This window comes from Equus asinus, chromosome 12 (assembly GCF_041296235.1).
Source record: "Equus asinus isolate D_3611 breed Donkey chromosome 12, EquAss-T2T_v2, whole genome shotgun sequence".
Classification (NCBI taxonomy): Eukaryota; Metazoa; Chordata; class Mammalia; order Perissodactyla; family Equidae; genus Equus; species Equus asinus.
The window spans coordinates 48327653-48347377 of NC_091801.1; the positions used below are offsets into that span (position 1 = coordinate 48327653).

The 19725-nt window shown below is 36.4% G+C and overlaps 1 protein-coding gene across 12 annotated transcripts in view; it reads right to left on the reverse strand.

Annotated features, from left to right (window-relative positions):
• Positions 1 to 19725, reverse strand: part of RGS22 (regulator of G protein signaling 22) — a 170749-nt gene that overhangs the window by 105483 nt on the left and 45541 nt on the right. For all 12 annotated transcript variants that reach the window (XM_070481398.1, XM_070481396.1, XM_070481395.1 and 9 more), the window contains 4 exons: positions 10740 to 10961; positions 5338 to 5423; positions 4521 to 4689; positions 1731 to 1860 (listed from right to left, as the gene is read on the reverse strand). In XM_070481398.1, the coding sequence (XP_070337499.1) occupies positions 1731 to 1860; positions 4521 to 4689; positions 5338 to 5423; positions 10740 to 10961 (607 nt within the window). The remainder of the gene's footprint in view (positions 1 to 1730; positions 1861 to 4520; positions 4690 to 5337; positions 5424 to 10739; positions 10962 to 19725) is intronic.

The window sequence follows — 19725 nt, forward strand, 5'->3', positions numbered from 1 at the left end:
TCTAAAGCGACATTTGGGACCAGTAGAGAAAAAATTGCCAACAGGGATTAGCTATATCTCCCCTGGACATGTAAGGAGATAATGGTGGCAGATGAACTAAATAGGTGACACCCCTAATACAGAGGATCTTCAAAATGACTTTATACACTTTTAAAATGTAATATTTCAGGCTAATATAGAATGTCAATATGTATAGGCCAAGTCTATTAAAGAATTACATTAAACTATTGTATGTGCTTTATTATTTCATGTTGTATGATAAAGTAAAATTAGCTGCCATAGATGATGAGACAACAGATGAACAGATCAGAACTGGAGTCATATCAGTAACTTAAAAAAATTCACTATTTTATCAGAAAGATTCAATTACTATGATATTTACAACCTATCATTAAAATTATAAAATGGGATAAAGTACGTATGAAAGCTGACAAATACATAGGGTTGTTTTTACACATTTTCGAAAGATATAGTCTTTAGCTCCTATTTTCTCTTTCTTTCAGAAATCAGTTAAACATCTGATGTCAGTGATTTCACATGGTAAATCTACCCCTTGAAATGCCATGGATCAGGAAGACTCTGTTGTCATCTGTGTCCCACTCTCAATGGGCATTTTCTCAGTAATAGATTTCAAATCTCAATGAGCTGAAAATGTTTTATTACAATTTTTATTGAAAACAAATAAACCAAATTTCCCCAATACTGAGAGATAGGACTCTTGCAAACCTGTGAAAGGATATTGTGTATACACTCAATCCCACAGAACTGAAGGTAGAGAGCAGGCTGGCATTTTTGCTTACCACCTTCCTGCTACCCTTTCTTGTTCTGTTTCCTATCTTCACTATCTTTATCCTTCACCATTTTCCACTTTACCATTTTGGGAAAACAGCAAGAAACTTAATAACTCACCCATTTTCAATTAGGGAGATTATTTTCCTCTTTACCTAGATTTAGGTTCTAGGTAAACCCAGATTTCTAGAGAATCAAGAATCAATTCTAGTGAACCCAGATTTATTGTCCCCAGAGGTTGCTTATACTTTTCAACGTAATTAGGTAAGAACGGTTAGTGAATTGCTGAGTTCCTCTCCTGAATCACATTGCTTGATGTTTTCTTCTAGAAATATCACGTTAATGACTCCCATTTCCGGAAGGTTCCTTCTTTTTTTATGTAAAATTGGCATCATCCACAAAAGTTCCCCACAGTAGAAATTTATCTGCCTTTCAAGGTGAAAAATAGTCTGAACTTAAAAATGGAAGGAAAACTCAAGTTCCAGGAATGACTATTGACTTTTAAAGAGGAGAGAAATGTTGCACCCACTTTATTTCAAAGGCTTAATAATAAGAATTTGTAAACTGTGATAGGAAATAAAGATAAGACAAACATTTATTAGACTGCCTATTAGGCACCAAGCATGAGGCCAGGCATTTTCTCTACATTTAGTATGTACCATTATTCTAATCTTACAGATGAGAGAAGCAAGCCTTCCAGAAGCAGAATAATGTACCAAAGTCACACAGATAGTAAGTATGGGAGCTGGGTTCTAAATTCATCCTCTTTTCTCTATACCAACCTGCCTCTCAAAAAAACAGTAGAAAGTGGAATTGGGGGTCAGGAGGAGGAAATAATTTTTTTCTGCCCAACCACAAAGTGTTATACTGTAAGATTAGAATAACAACAACAGATGACTTAAGGAGGAGTTCTGAAGTCATTCTTATCCTTTTCTCCTTACCAGAAACAGATGAAATAACTGGTGATTCAATTTTGTTGTGGAATACACAAGACGGAAGTGAAAAGGTGGATACTGTTTGCTGACTTTGTTTTGCTAACGCAAACCAATCTTTCGTTTGAGTATAGGAGGCCTAGGAAGAAAGAAACACATCCATTTAACATAAGATTAGCAGTATTCTTACAATCACAAACCTGGACAAATCATGATGATAATATTCAATTTGCATAGTACAATATGCAAAGGAAAAATTATGCCATGAAATAAAAGAATGTTGTATACAGAAAAATTCACTAGCTAACAGAATAAAGGGAAAGAAATTCAATTCAGATCATTTTCATATTAGATGACCAAAGGAAAAAAATGAGCCCAATACCCATCAAATTCTCCACTCTTCCACCAGAGGCATGCAACCACACTTTCTGGCTTCACTACTAAGTTATGCCATCTAACTTTAACTTGGCAGTCATCATGACTCATCAGTCCTTGGATGCATGTTTTGCCAGCTACTCCCATTTATGACTTTCCCAATTATTTCAGGCCCCCAATTCTGTCTGACCAGGCTCAGTGCTTTTAACAACTCTTCCCTAATATAACAAAGACTTACTCTCAGTAGCACTGGAAACCTCTCCAAGCTCAACTGCCCCTTTGCCTTAGATTCAGTTTTCACAACTTTGCTTGGATTGGATACTTCCTGAAGACTTGTTTCCTTATTCTACCTGCCCCTCACCGTAGCCTTCAGCTTTTCCTTTGCTTTGTGTATCCTTGAGCCAGCTGAACCTCAGCTTCTAGAACCCCAGTCCTAAGAAGCCCCTATCTCAGCTTTCCTGGGAAAATCCCTCTGCCTGCCTCTCTCAGTAATGTCCTCACCTGTTTTTCTAAGATAATCCAAGTTGTTCAACAGAAGCAGAGAAAGGAGTGTCCAGCATTACTCTCATTTCTCACTTTACCTTTCTCCAACTGAGTCAGCTGGTTGGCCCTTAGCCTAAGGAGCATTCACAGAAGAAGCAGGGCTCAAATGGAATAGCTATTGTTCCCTGACTATTATGCAGAATTAGTAGGGCAAGTCAGGCCACACAATGAGTTCAAAAGCAAAAGAGAGAAGTGAGAGATGCCATCTGTGTAGTCACTGCCCCTCTTAGAGGTAAGGTTTCCTGGTAGATAAAAGCTTTGAAAGACTCTAATTTCCTTTTGTTCCCTCTTTTCTTTCCTTTAAAACCAAGTCATTCACTATTAATTATATATTCATTCAACATATATTTATTGAGTGACTACTCTATTCCAAGCAGTATCCTAAGCACTGAGAAGAGGCCAAAATATTTAAGTAACTTTCAAGGAATTGAGAGAGACCAATAAGAAAGAGTTCTTGCTATTTTAACTGCACAAAAAAGAGAGTAGAAGATGGGGCAGAAAGAACTAGTCAGACATAAAAGCAGTTAACTATTCCACTTTATACTCTTAAGAGATGGGTCACTTGTTCATGTTTAGATGGTATAACTGAAGGCTCAAAGAAATGTTACTGATTAGCATAAAGATGAATCTCTATCTATAGTCATGGTTTAAATGATTTCAAGGTCCAAAGAACTTTGAATTCTCAAAATTCAAAAGCTATTAAAAACACAATACACAGTTAAAGTATTAATCAAGTGGAGAGAAATGAGTTCTTTAACCACTGAAAACAGCAAAAGTAAACTCTCTTGGATTTTATTGTCTTATATTTGATTAAATCTACATGTAAGGAATCAGAATTTATTCTCCTAGATTGATTCCTCCCTTTGCATATTTATTGACCTCTATTATCAGTACATATTTTTACAACATTCCTGACATTTCTATAATATATAAGAAAAGAAATAAATGCTTAAAAATAAGTAAAAGAGAGAAGAAAACTGTGCCTTTGATACATCTCTAAGCTTTATTCAGTGGAAATAATGGGATTGGCATAATGTTAAGCATTTTTGCCAAATATTAGTGATAGAAATGCTAAAGTACAAAATTAAATAGGGACTATACATGAAAAAAAATGTTCAAGTAAGATATGATGTCTCTCCATTACAACAATGATGGCAAATAGTTTTCCCCTTGCAAGACATCTTTGATCAATCACAAGTGCCTGCTTAGAGTGCTGTGTTGAAAAGAACTTGGAGCCAAGGCCTAGCTCAGCAGGAAAACTGCCATGATTGACTAGCAATGTCTGTCATGAATAGAAACTAGGAGAACAGTAACACATGGGCTACATACTTGCAATTCCTGATTTTGTACAGAACTCTGTATTAGAAATGTGTTCCCAGAGAGAAGATCTGATAATTAGAGGCCAAAGATCAAAGAATAGTTTTCACTACACCACGACTCTACCAAAGGACATTTGATTCTAGTTGAGACCTCTTCAAATCCACTCATACAACCTAACAATTCTCCAATCATGGAGGAAAAATTTATAACAGTTAAACAGTAATGCATTTTTACTACTGAGGAATAATCTTGACAATAGGGAGAAGACCCAATTTATCATCTTTTTCACAAAAGGTGCAGAACCCAAAGAATAAAAGTTTTGTAATGCACAATGAAACCATAATTCAAGTTACCTTTGATTCCCAGGCAACACTGAGCATGTTCTTCAATCTCGCAAGGATAATAATTTGAATTACATTTCAGGTGAAACAGTGCAGAGCAAATGACTCAGCACAAATCCACAAGAATTTTTGCTAAATCTACTTTAGAAGTATTTGAAATCATTTTCTCTGTGAAGTTTCATTGAAGAGCCAAGTCATGAAGAAACACTCATACTTTTACCTCGCCAAGAGAAATGTAGAACTTTTTCATAATTATAACATTGTCTTCTTCAATGGCAGGAGGTGGTGGACTGGGTGGTTTTTTCAGGACCCAGGGAGAAAAATCTGTGCCTAGTGTGATATTCATGCCTGATCCACTCCATCTTACTTGTGAGACCAATTTGGCTAACCTGCATTTTAGAAACCATACAAACTTGAAATAAGTTTCAAATATGCTAGAATTCAGAAAAAAAAAAAAAGCTAAAAGTTTATTTTGTATATTCAAGCCAATCTCCCCTCCTAACTCTGCAGGATGATTCTCTTAGGATCTACTAAAATTAATGGTTTATTCATAGAACTACTAATTAATAATTATTCTGTTTCAATTTATTTTATTTCAATTTAAAATATAGTTGTTCTACGCAAAGGTCAAATTTTAGTAAAATTTCAGAATGTTTAGGTACTAACACTTTAAAAGTCAGGGAGTATAAAAGAAAAACTTGGCCCTGGAATATGACATCTGTCTTTTTCATAGCACACTTATACTCATTTTTTAACACTCTGCACATAAATACCATCATCACAAGTAGATAATTTTTAAAATATAATGATCAAAGAAGCACGACTAAAGTACGTTTATTGGGTACTGTTTCTGTGAAATACCTTTGGAAAACTTAAGTGATTTTTACCAAAGCTCTATCATTCTTATAATATAGCAAGTGAAATACAAACTCCAATGAGTTTAAAGATGTACAGTTTTGTTAAGAAAGTACAGAAAAATGATTTTAGGTGAAAAAAATAGACATTTAAAAATATCTATACTGATAGGCTTACAATACCTGTATTCAAAGTAGCAATCGCTTTCCAGAAATGCTGGAAGTCTTTCTTTTTTGATCCACTGAATACCCTGTTCACGACTGAGACACTGTTAGAGGACAAGTGAAAAAGAAAGAGCATCAAAGAAAATCACCTTTTGGGACAACTAAGGCCTAATCAATAGAGCAATAACGACCTCTAGCTAGTACAAGGAGCCCTGCCTCTACCTTCTATTTGCACAAGAGAAAGCAAGAACCCTGAGTCACAAATTTGAAGCCACTTCTTGCCTTCTGGTACTTCTCTAATTCTCTCAACAACCCTGCATCAATTATTATCTCCATTTTACAGATTAACAAACTGAATCCAGAAAAGTTAAGTAACTTATTAGAGGAGGAGGTATGAGAAAAAAGTCAGTCAGTCTCAGTATTTTCACATTTATAAAATGGGCTAAAAATAATTACAAACAGAAAAAGAGCTAACCAGAACACTTGGTAAGGCCACTATGGTCACTGCAGGCCCCTTGGGTAAATACCAGGAGTGCAATTGCTGGATCATATGATAAGTGTGCCTACCCTGGTGGTCTAGTGGTAAAGATTTGGCCTCGGCCCGGGTTTGTTTCCCACACAGGGAGCTACACCACCCATCAGTCAGTTGTCCTACTATGGTGGCTGCATCTTGCTGTGATGCTGAAAGTGATGCCACCACTATTTCAAATACCACCAGGGTCACCTATGGTGGACAGGTTTCAGTAGAGCTTCCAGACTATACAGCCTAGGAAGAAGGACCTGGCCACCCACTTCTTAAAAAAATTGGCCACGAAAACCATATGAACAGCAGTGGAGCATTGTGTTATGTAGCACCAGAAGGTGAGAGGATACAGCAAAAAACACCAGGCAGGGTTCTGCTCTGCTGTACACGGGGTTGCTAGGAATCAGAGTCGACTCAAGGGCACTAACAACAACAAATAATAAGAGTAGGTTTCATTTTGTGACCAAACTGTCTTCCAAAGTGGCTGTACCATTTTGCATCCCACCAGCAATGTGTGAGCTCCCATTGCTCCACATCCTTGCTAGCACTTGGTGGTGTCACTGTTCTGGATCTTGGCCATTCTAATAGGTATGTCGTGGTATCTCTCATTGTTTTAATTTGCATTTCCCTGATGACATATGATGTGGAGCATCTTTTATATGCTTATTTGCCCTCTCTCTATCGTCTTTGGTGAAGTGTCTATTAAGGTCTTTGGTCCATTTTTTAGTTGGGTTGTTTTCTTATTGTTGAGTTTTAAGAGATTTTTTAATATTTTAGATTATAGTCATTTACCAGTTGGGTCTTTTGCAAATATTTTAAGTTTGTGGCTTGTCTTCTAATTCTCTTGATGTTGCCTTTTGCAGAGCAGAAGTTTTTAATTTTAATGAAGTCCAGCTTACCAATGATTTCTTTCATGGATCGTGTCTTTGGTATAGTAGCTAAAAAGTCACCACCACACCTGAAGTCATCTAGGTTTTCTCCTTTATTATCATCTAGGAGTTTTATAGCTTTGTGTTTTACTTTTAGGACTATAATAGACTTTGAGTTAATTTTTGTGAAGGATGTAAGGTCTGTATCTAGATTCATTTTTCTGCAGGTGGATGTCCAGTTGTTCTAGCACCATTTGTTGAGACTATCTTTGCCCCATTGTATTGCCTTTTCTCTGCTGTCAAAGATCAGTTGACTATATCTATGGGGGTCTATTTCTGGGCTCTCTATTCTGTTCCATTGATCTATTTGACTATTCTTTCACCAATACCATACTGTCTTGTTTAGTGTAGCTTTATAATTAGTCTTGAGGTTGGGCAGGATCAGTCCTCCAATTCTTTTGCCTCTCCCCATAAACTTTAGAATCAGTTTGTCAACATCCATAAAATAACTTGCTGGGTTTTGACTTGTATTGCATTGACTCTATACATGAAGTTGGGAAGAAGTGACATCTTGACATTATTGAGTCTTCCTATCCATGAACATGGAATATCTTCCATTTATTTAGTTCTTCTTTGATTTTGGTCATCAGAATTTTCTAGTTTTCCTCATATAGATCTTGTACATATTTTGTTAGATTTACACCTAAGTATTTCATTTTTGGGGGTGCTAACAGTAGTGTTTATTATTATGGTAGATGGTATTGTTATGATAAATGGTATCGTGTTTTTAATTTCAAATTCCACTTGTTCATTGTTAGTATATAGGAAAGCAATTGACTTTTGTATATTAATCTTGTATCCTACAATCTTGCCATAATTGCTTACTACTTCTAGATTTTTTTTGATTCTTTCAGATCTTCTATATAGATGATCATGTCATCTGTGAACATTTTTATGTCCTCCTTCCCAATCTGTATAACTTTTATTTCCTTTTTTTGCCTTATTGCATCAGCAAGGACTTCCAATACGATGTTGAAAACAAGTGGTGAGAGTGATATCTTTGCCTTATACCTGTTCCTAGTGGGAAAGCTTGAGTTTCTCACCATTAAGTATGATGTGGGAAGATTTTTAACTATGAATCCAATTTCTTTAATATATTTAGGACCATTCAGATTATCTATATCCTCTTGATTGAGCATTATTAATTTGCATCTTTCAAGGAATACATCCATTTCATTTACATTGTTGAGTTTATGGACATAAAGTTGTTCATAAAATGCCCTTATTTTCCTTTGAATGTCTGTAGCATCTGTAGTGATGTCCCCTCCTTCATTTACGATATTAACCATTTATATACTCTTTCATTTTTTCCTCATCACTCTGGCTAAAAGTTTATCGATTTCATTCCATTTTTTCAAAGAACTAGCCTTTATTTTCCTTGATTTTCTCTCATTTTGCTGTTTTCAATTTCATTTATTATATTCTTTATTTCTTTACTTTGGGCTTAATTTTCTTTTTCTAGTTGCCTAAGATAGAAGCTTAGGTCATTGATTTGAGAACTTTAGTTTTTTCTAATAAGCACTTAATGCTATAAATTTACCTCCAAATACTTATTTAATTGCATTCCACAAATTTTATGTTGTATTTTAATTTTTATTCAATTCAACATAATTTCTGATTTCCCTTGGGACTTACTCTTTAACCTATGGGCTCTTTAGAAGTGTGTTGTTTAATTAATTAAATATTTGGGGATTTTCCAGATATCTTTCTGCTACTTTATAGTTTAATTTTGTTATGATCATAAAACATTTTTTCATGGTTCCAAATCTTTTAAATTTGTTGAAATTTGTTTTATGGCCCAGAACATGGTCCAAATGTACTTGAACAAGAATGTGTACACTGCTGTTGTGGGTTGAAGTGATCTATAAACATCAATCGGATTGACTTGGTTGCTAGTGTTGTTCAGCTCTCCTGTATCTTTATTGATCTTCTATCTATTTTTCCTATAAATTACTTAGAGAGCAGTGTTTAAGTCTCCAGCCGTAACTGTGGATTTGTCTATTTCCCCTTTCAGTGCTATCAGCTTTCATTTCACATATTCTGAAACTCTGTTGTTAGGTGGGTATGTATTATGGGTTTTTTTGCTTTCTTGGTGAATACCAATTCACCCTTTATCATTATGCAATGTCTCTCTTTATCCATAGCAAGATTTCTTATTCTGAAGTTTTTGTTTTTGTTAGTGCCATTGAGGTGATTCAGACTCCTAGCAACCCTGTGTACAGCAAAGCTGAACCCTGCCCAGTCTTTTTGCAGTGTCTGCTGCTATTCAAAGGGTTTTCATGGCCAATTTTTTCAGAAGTGGGTGGCCGGGTACTTCCTCCTAGTCTGTCTTAGTCTGGAGGCTCTGCTGAAACCTGCCCACCATGGATGACCCTGCTGGTATTTGAAACACCAGTGGCATAGCTTTCAGCATCACAGCAACACACAGCTGCCATAGTATGACAACCAACAGATGAGTGATGTGGTTCCCCAACTGGGAAACAAACCCAGGCAGCAGTGGTGAGAGTGCTCACTTTTAACCACTGGAGCGCCAGTTCTGAAGTCTACTTCGTCTAACATTAATATAGCCACTCCAACTTTCTTTAACTTAGTAACTGCATAGTATATCTTTCCCCATTCTTCTAATTACATGTATTATATTTAAGGTGAACTTCTTACAGACAGAAAATAGTTGGGTCTTTCTGTCATATCCCATCTAACTCTGACTTTTAATTGGGGTGTTTAGTCCATTTAAGTTTAATGTAATTATTTTTGTATATTAATAATGTGCTACTAATTACTGATGTGATTTGTTTAAAATCTACCATCTTGTTTTCTATTTGTTCCATATATTCTTTGTTCCTTTTTTTCTCATTTTCTGTCTATTTTTGGTTTGAGTATATTTTTATTCCTTTTTATCTGCACTATTATTATATTATTTATATCTATTTTTTTAAATTTACATTGTTGCCCTGCTGTTTACAATGCATATATTTAATGAATCATAGTCTACCTTCAAGTCAATCAAATAAGGACACCTAGTAGATCTTTTTGAGAAACTTGCATCAAAACACATAACTCAAGTTAAGAAGTTCCTAAATAGCTTTCGTTTAACAATAAAGAAATAGGCTATAAAGACCTCCATGAAATAAAAAATTTCTATTCACTAAAGGAAGTGAATAAACCAATAAATATCAGTCACACCTAGTAAAAGAATTTTTTTAACAATTTAGGTACTACTATACAGTTCAGAATATATTTCCTTGTTTTAACTTCAAAACAATTCTGTAATATAGTTATCATTACTATTTTTATTTTTAGCACTTATAAAAAGATTTATAAATACTATTATTATTATTAATGCATTTAATTTGATGGACATAAGAAAGATAGAAACATAGCTGAATTCAGTAAAAGAAGAATTGAAGAAAATTCAGGCTGGAGAAGAGTTATGTCTTAAGCATTATACCTATTTCAGCCTAGTCAGTTGAAAAGTCAATATCAGAACCCAGGTTTTTTTTACCTCATACTAAGGAGACAAAATCCAGAAGTTGAGGTTTGAATTTAAGACCAGGGAGGTGAGAGCCACACAACGTAACTTGGGGTCAGAAATCTCAATTCCCAGCTACTTGATAAGATGGAACCCAAATGAAATACATTCACTGTATACCCACATTTTCTAGAACACATCTAAACATAAAGGATAGACATATTTATACTGCCCCAAATTAACCTGATATTCTAAATATTCAAAGTAAATTGTGCAAACCTTCTCATATTCATAATTAAACATCAACAAAACTGCTAGACTAAAACGACCATTTGATACGAATAAGGTGATACAGCAACTAACAAATACTATGTCTAAGCACAATTAAAATTTAATAAGTATAGCTACATTTCAGAAAGGGAAGCTCAAGGAACCTCACGTTAATCTCACTAACACTTTATCTATCTAGCAAGACATAAACCCAAATATACTTTCTCACCATAATATTGTAGTTGACATTAATGGTCTCATCTTCATAGGGGGCATTCATTTGAATAGGTTTAACATCATTCTTTCCTTTCCTTACAACATCATAGATGGGATTTCGAGGTTGCTGGTTTTGCAGAATTTTTTTCAGTTGCTTTTCCAGAAGTTGTGGAGCATTGTTAACTACTTCAAAAACTCCATAATCCACATTAAATCTAATTGCCTTTGAAAAGGTCTGTAAAATAAATTTGTGGAAATACATCTTAAAATTTTTAAAAACCAGAAATTCACTGTTCCAAGAAGACTTGATACTGACATATATGCATATATATACCCATACAAAGTTTTGTGTTCTTAATCATTACCTCTTTCCTTTTAGGAGTTTGGAAATCTCTTGACTACAGGTAAGGTAACGCACTGAATTCTTCCTGCCCAATGTACTTAAACCATGAGATAAGTGTCAGCATATGTTATGGCAGAAATTCCCTTTGCATAAACATCTAACCTCTTTGCTTCTTTGGAATTGGAAAGAAATACACACCTTGTCTCTATGAAGCAATGCTATCCTCTTAGAAGGGGGTGGATACTCGGGAAGAATGAGTAAAGCAAGAAGAAATAACACTCTTGTTATCTCTTTCATACCCAGGAACCATAAAAGCTAAAGTCTCCCTTGCCCAAAAGGAGAAAATTGAGTACAATGTGTTATTCATTTAAGACTATTTCAACACCATTCCTCTCATTGTGACCAAACAAAAAAAAAAATAAAGAGTGAAAGACAATAAGATTTCTGAGATTTTTCATTAATTACTAAATGCTGCCAACTTTTACTTAAAGTCAGTCAGTTAATATACAACAGTCAGGAATCTTGAGTTTGAATGCCAGCTTGCCAATTAGCAGCTCTGGGACTTTGGGTAAATCATTGAACATGTTTGGAGGCTTCAAGTGCATAACAAGTAAATGGTGGATTGACTGTGTCTTTTCCCATTTTGCCCTCCAAACCTAGAATCAGGTCCCTTTTTCAGAATATTAATTTATTTTAGGATACCTTCAGTGAACTGCCTCCTCATGCAGATTAATTTACATATTTTTAGCCAGGAGGTAGAAGACATTAAACTCCCCTAGGGAGAGCATTAATTCTTTCAAGTTCTACTAAGACATTGCTAGATGTACTATACTTAAAATTTAATAAATGGCAGGATATCATAAAATTAGTTAGAAATATGTATGTGTATATGTATATATACTCATATGTGTGTGTGTGCATATAAACATATATATGCCATGTGAGATAATATCACATCTCTGAAGTCTGTCTCCCCTTCTAAGGAGTTTAAAGTGTACGGACAATAGAGTTCAATGTGAATGTCAGTTCACAGTCCAAAAAGCCTTAGGGGTAAGATTTCCCCTCAAAATGAAAAGTATAGCTCAATGAATAAGTAACAATGATTAGCAGTAAATTGTGTATAAAGTTTCCACAATAAATATATTTCATTGGTTGTCCAATGCATCTGTCTTTCAAAAACAGGATTCAAAGAGGCACCACTCACCTAAATGTCAAATATTATCTCTGAATCATACTATCACTAAACAAATAAGTAAGTCTGCTGATATCAGAAACAGATTAATCTGGTTGGGAAAAGGAACTGAATTAAATTTGGTAGAGAGTGGACATCAAATATTAACTAGGGTGGGGTAAATGAAGCCTTATAATGTGAAAGACTATCTGGAAAAGATTTCTTCTTGTTCTGAGTATCCATAGAACAAGAGAACAAGCTTGACCTTTATTTATTATTTCCTTTCTTTTTTCTGCCTCCTAACCTCACACCTAGTAGCCAGAGGAGCACAAGCTGTGATAGTCCAAAGCAAAGAATGCCAATTAGTTCTACAGACAAATAAAATATTTCCTGCTAATCAAGTAAAAAATGCTCAAGTAAAAAGATTGAGGGACTGGGGCCGGCCTGGTGGCACAGCAGTTAAGTACGCACATTCCGCTTCGGCAGCCCGGGGTTCACCGGTTCGGATACTAGGTGCAGACATGGCATTCCTTGGCCCACATATAAAGTAGAGGAAGATGGGCATGGATGTTAGCTCAGGGCCAGTCTTCCTCAGCGAAAAGAGGAGGATTGGCAGCAGTTAGCTCAGGGTTAATCTTCCTCAAAAAAAAAAAAAAACACACAAAATATTGAGGGACTGTGATACTCTGAGACTTCAGTAGCCAATCTTAAACTAGCAGTAAATAGTTAAGGTATAGTTGGTAGAAATAACAGGCGTGATAAGAACTACTGTTTACTGAACATCTACCACATGCCAGGCATGTGACGGACACTTTAAATGCACTATCTTGAATCTTTCCACATTACTGAGAAAGCTCTTTACAGAAAATGGACACTCAGGATGGTTAAGTGATGGCCCATGGACTCAGAACTATAATGTGCTAGATCAGGGCTATAAAAACAAGTCTGTCTGGTCCCAATGACAGCACGTTTCCCCTTCTTTACTATACTGCCTCACATATGATAAAACTAGCATGTGCTGACCACCTTCTCTATGCCAGGCACTGTGCTAAGTAACAACCTTATGAAGTTAGTGGAGCTAGGATTCAAACCCAAAGTGTTTTGATCCCAAAGCCTGTGTTCTGGTTTTACCAGCAAAGGCACAGAGGCATGGAAGCAGCATGATGTATATGGGTAATTTTAAGCGGTTCAATGCAGTTGGAAAATAACTAGAATAGTTTATATTTGGAATAGTTTAAGGAACAGAGGAAAGACTTGCAATAGATGACGTAGATAAGACCAGATCATGGAAGGCTTTACATGCCATTTTAAGAAGCATAGGCTTATCCTGATCCTCTGGGAAAGAGGGTGGAATAGGAAAATCCTAACTAGGGAAGTAACATAGTCTGATTTATGTTTTAGGAAGATTCTCCTGGTAGCAGTCTGGAGTTTTGCTTGCTGTCTCACGAGTTGGTGAGGTAGACTGTTCACATCCACAAGTAGAGCCATCACCACCCTCTGGGGAGGCTTGCTGTTACCTCAGAGTTACTGCTATCATAACCAGGTTTGGTGAGGTAATTAACTCTCAGGATGGGTTACTGTCCCCATTACACATAGGGGCCAGGGTAGGTTTTAAGGCAGGGAATTAGCAATTGCTTTTATTTTCAATTCACAAAGCAAAACTGCAGCTGAGAAAGATTAAATGATCTCTCCATGGCTTTACAGCAAGGCCCCTAATGAGCTTACTACAGGACTCTGGATTTTTTTTTTTGCTAACGTCTGTTGCCAATCTTTTTTTTTTTTCTTTTCCCCAAAGGTCCCCAGTACATAGCTGTATATTCTAGTTGTAGGTCCCTCTGGTTGAGCTATGTGGAACACCGCCTCAGCATGGCCTGATGAGCAGTGCCATGTTGGCGCCCAAGATCCGAACCAGCGAAACCCTGGGCCGCCAAAGCGGAGCACACAAACGTAACCACTAGGCCGTGGGGCTGGCCCCAGAACTCCAGATTTATGACTATGAAACTGCTTTAAACTTAGGGTTGACACATAATTTCAGTAGGGCTTGCAGCAGATCCTGTGGAGTGGCTCACTTGGGATCCATTCCAACCTCCTGAAATGCAAAGTCTGGACAACCAAAAACTATATTACCCAGACTCCCTTGTAACTACAGTCTCACATGTGATTTAGGTTCCTGTTATTCATAGGCACTCACGAAAATAGTGGAATTCTGACCCGAGTTAAGTGGGGAAAGAGACAGAGTATATCCATTCTGAGGAAGAAAAGCTGAAGGATGTACACATATGAAAGTGAGGAGAAGAATTGGTCAAAAAGAAGTACTTTACAAAAAAAGAAAGACAAAAAGAAAACCATAATTAATCATGTTTATGATAAAATAACATGAAATATTCCTATATAAAAAAAGAAATGTAGCTATATGACTTGTTAAAATATCTATAACTTTTAAACTTAAGAATTTATTTCCATGGAATTAAAATGGGATGGAGTCTTTGCCAAGGGTAAATAAGCATTTTTCTATATAAAAAGCCATGAGTTGGAGTAGACCTCTGAAGGTCCTTAATAGCACTGTGATTCTAAGTTTATAAAAATGGCAAATAACTGATTCAAAGCTTCTCCCAGTTAACTTATTTTAACAACAAAACTTTTGAATGCCCAAGTGTCAATTATTGTCCTAAGCAAAGAGGATGCAAGATGAACAAAACATTGTTTCTGCCCTTGAAGGAACAAGTATACAGTCATTCATTTTTCTCTATGATGAAGAGTCAATGAAATACTGAAATAAGTTAAAATTAGTGTAACATGCAAATGCTAAACAGAAAATCTGTCCACAAAGACCACAGTAGTAATACTAGAATATTATATCCAGTTTAGTTACTGTACTTTAAAAGGGATTTGGCTAAACTAGAATCTATCTAGAAAAGGTTAAGCGGAATGACTAAATGGAAGAAATCTTGGGCAAATTACTTTGCTTTCCTGAGATTTACCATATAAAGGGGTTTTAACAAATAATTCTAAGGTGCCTTCCATGTTTGACACTCCATCAGTCCATGATCGTCTCTCCAGGAAAAAAAGAGTCTATATCTTCTGCTCTTCAATAAGATCACCCAATTCCCCTGTTCCTTTGTTAGTTCATTCATATATTCAACTAGCATTTACTGAATCCTTATTAAATGAGATATCATGATAGATGATATATTGCTCCATTGAGTGAGCCGATTCAGAGCATCCTCCACAAAACCCTAACTGAAATGAACATGACAAAGACCTGGCCTCAGAGTATGCCAATCTAACAAAAGAAAGATATGTAAATACACAGAGACAATAAAGGCTCACCCTACAAAGAGAATAAAGTCTAGTCAGTACATAAGGTGAAATCATATTTAGTCAAAATTATCTCTTGAAACCCTTGAAAACACCCATAAAATACAATGTTGTCCTATCTCTCACGAAGTTGATCAGTCAGTTTTTCCTCTGGCATTAAAATGGGTCACTGATTCTTCAGTTAACGACCAAGTGATGAGCTTGTGTTTAAAGTTAATCTTAAACAGAAATATATGTTTAGCACTAGAATTACTCCAAGCAAGATAATATGACTACACTATGAGAAGAAGGGGGATGAGACCCATTAAGGGAATGACAGATTCTCATCTTCCATCTCACATCCTCTCCATGATGTTCATGGATTGGTATACGTAGGTTTATGCATTAGTACAACAGACAAAACCATCCTTACTCTTTAAATCATCCTCACTGTCTCTGCAGAGTGCGAACAATTCATTTTTAGTAATAATGTGTGTATATTGCAACTCCACTTTAACACATAATAACCACGATAGAAGTGTTTACAAAGTAGAGTGATGGCACAGAAGATCATTAACTATCTTCAGGAAATTAAGGAAGTTTTATAGAGAAAATTGGGTCTTGAAGAATGAATAGGCATTCTCATCAAGCAGACAATGGAGAGAAGGGGATTCAGCAAAAGAAATAGCAAGTGGGGGCCAGCCCCATGGCCGAGTGGTTGTGTTCAAACGCTCCATTTCCATGGTCTGGAGTTTTGCCGGTTCGGATCCTGGGCACAGACATGGCACCACTCATCAGGCCATGCTGAGGCGGCATCCCACATAGTACAACCAGAGGCACTCACAACTAGAATATACAACTATGTACCAGGGGGGCTTTGGGAAGAAGAAGAAAAAGAAATTGCAAGTGCATCAAGACACAGGAACACAAAATAATAGGGCACCTTTGATGAACTGCAAGCAGTTGGACATTGCTGAAGCTTAATATTCAAGGGGAGAATAACAGGATATTAGCTTGGAGAGAAAAGCAGAGGATGAGTTCATCAAGGATTTTCTATTATACGCTATAACTCTCAACTTACTCTCTGGAGTCAGTGGTTCTGAGTGCGATGCCTGAACCAGTGGCACCAGCATCACCTAGGAACTTGCCAGAAATACAAATTTTCAGGCCTCTCCCTATAATCAGAAACTCAAGGGGTGCAGCCGAGTATTCAGCGTTTAACAAGTCCTCAGGTGACTCTCATGCACACTCAAGTTTGAGAATCACTGTTTAGAATGATGCGGAGCCACTGAAGAGTTTTCAGCTGGGGAGAGACAGAATCCAGGTTAAGATAATTTCAAAGCCCACACTCTGCCCATTACTTCATGCCAACTCTCTCGTATCCACATACGTGTAGTGGAGGGGGCTGGCCACCTATATCGTATGCACAGGAGAAAGACCCTGGTCTTTAATTATTACACAAAGTCCTGTTGTCTGCTTAAAAATACACTCTCTCACACATCTAGTCCTGTGTTTTTACCATTTCCAAGCTTATCTATAAAACTCCTAAAATTAGTTTAGTATGTGACAATAAAAGACACATAGGTGGAGGAGATAGAAATGAACAATATAAGAAATCTTTCTCCCAGAAAGCTGACTAGGCTGATTTAGAGAACACTCAGCTTTTACTCATATGACAGGAAAAGTCTTCAGTTTGAGCCTCAAACCCAATCCTCCACAAACTGTTACAGACTGCTCTTTCCCTTACTTAATTTTCTTATTTCGAGGGTATCATTTCCCAAATGTTCTAAAACGAATTGACCTGAAGGTGGTGAAAGCTAACTTTGTAGTACTAGTCATCCATGTGTGAAAAATATTCTCACAGAAAAAGTGCATGAAAATATTTTTACCACAATAAATTGCTGGTTCCACATTTCTTTGAAAAGAAGAGGAAAAAAAAACCTGTGAATAATTAGTGACATGCTTAAACTGTCAGCCCAGCACCACTGAAACTTACCAGGTGCCAATTTAGCTGAATAGTATTTAAATTAAAAACTAATGACTAGATTAATTTAATACATGTTCATCTCTGCTCTGTCTCTCCTAATTGAGCTCCAAAGCTATATTTTAAACATGCATCCTAGTCAGCGAATGAAAAACATCTGACTACTTGAATATAACAAATCAGTTACCAGTAACAACTTCTTTTAATCTAAGTTTTACTGTCATTTTAGATGTTTAACCATAAACTATTTACTGGACATATTCACCAATGGAATGGAAGGAATAAGGTGCCACACAAAATGCATAGAAAATATCCTTGGTTAATAAAATGAGTTATATTAGGTAATTTGAGTACTTTATTGTTTGAGCTACAAGTCTTATCAAAACATCCACAAGAATAAAGGCTGAACTAAGCAGTACCTACAGCTACATCAACACCTTTAAAAACCAATCTTTGAATATTTAAATTTTGGCCTTCATTCCTCTTCATCCCACTCATTCCCCAAATCTATACTCTCTTCCTCTCTCCCCTTACCCAACAATCCATCTAACACATAACTCCTTCATAAGCCTGCAAGAAATTATAATAGTTTACAGATTTTTTAAAAAGTGTGGAGAATCAGTCCAAAAAAAGAAGTTATGGTAAAATTCCAAAGGCACATAGCTAAGCATGGTCTGGCAAACACATGACATACCTATCCTTGCAAAGAGGGTATAGAACAGGCCACCCCTTCGGCTTCTGCAAACCATAAATGTCACAAACATTCTAAACCACCCACAGAGGACCAACCTAAATCTGTATATGGGCTCATCTACTCAATCCCACAACAGTCACTGAGCATAAAACACATAAAACAAAACCAAAAGAAAAAAAAGTGTTTTCACACTATAGCAAAGAAGAAAACTTAATAAGCAAACACTTGTCCATAAAGAGTTGACAGCAAAAAAAACCTCCCAGACACCAAATGAAAACAGTATCCGAATGTGAACCTGGCACCAGAACAAACGGAATGAAGTTATGAAAGCTAGGATTTGGAAAGTGCCATAATCAGTTATAATAGTGGCAACTGTCCTGGATTCCCCTCATCAAACAATAACATGGAGGCAGGCTACCAGCCATCAATTTCTGGATCTTACAGTGTGTCCCAAGGGTGTAATGGTGTAATGGAAAGAAATAGTGTAGGAGCCAGATAGCCTGATTCCTAGGCCCATTTCTGCCACAATCCAGTTATGAAACCTTGGGCACGTCACTATAAATGTGGAAGTAGTATCAGAAGTCTCAGAAATCTAGATTACCTAAGGGCCCTTTTGGACGGAGAATGTTATATTTCTACACTCTCAGGCTTAGGTTACTGGGTTTTTTGGGGGGTGGAGGGAGCGCAGGTGGTAGAGGAGAGGAGACAGAAGAAAAGATTAGAAGGTTTATTTGTCTATTTCAAGAATATTACATGGAAGATGTGAAAATAAAAACAGAATCATCCTCAAGAAGCTTTGGGAAATACAGAAGAAAGAGACCTATCCTTGGCCACAGGAAATCTACAATTTAGCTCCTGAGATAAGATAAACAGAGAATGAATTAATCAAATTTTCTTTAGTTGGAAAAGTCTAATCTCCCAACCAATACATATGTCCCCTATAAAATATTCCCCAAAATGATTTCCTAACCTATACCTGAATATCTTCAATCACAGGGAGTTTATTCCTTCACAAGCCAGCCCATTCTATTGTTAGAAAACAAACTTTAAATGTCATTCTTCTAGTGAGCGAAAATCAATTTCCTCATAAATGCTGGCCCTGGTTCTGCACTCTAGCTTCATAGAATATGTTACCTCCTCTTCCTCAATCAGATCTTCAAATATTTGGAAAGAGATGCTCTATTCCAACCCTTCTACCTATTCCCTGACCAGGTTCAACACCCACACTTCTTTCAACCCTTCCTCATCTGACGTGGCTTTCAGAGTGTTCATTGGCTAAGTCTCCCCAAGTCTGGTTGGGCAGAGCAGCTCTTAACATGTGGCACCAAGAATGGAAAACAATATCCCAAATGTGGTCTGACAATTCAATCAAATTCAAAAAAGCATTCATTGAGTGCCTTCTATGCTCCAGATTAATATTTTTCTTGATCTTAACTTCTGTTAATGCACTTTAAAAATACATTAGATTTGTTTGTTTTACTCCATCTCAGATTATCATGATAAAAATGAG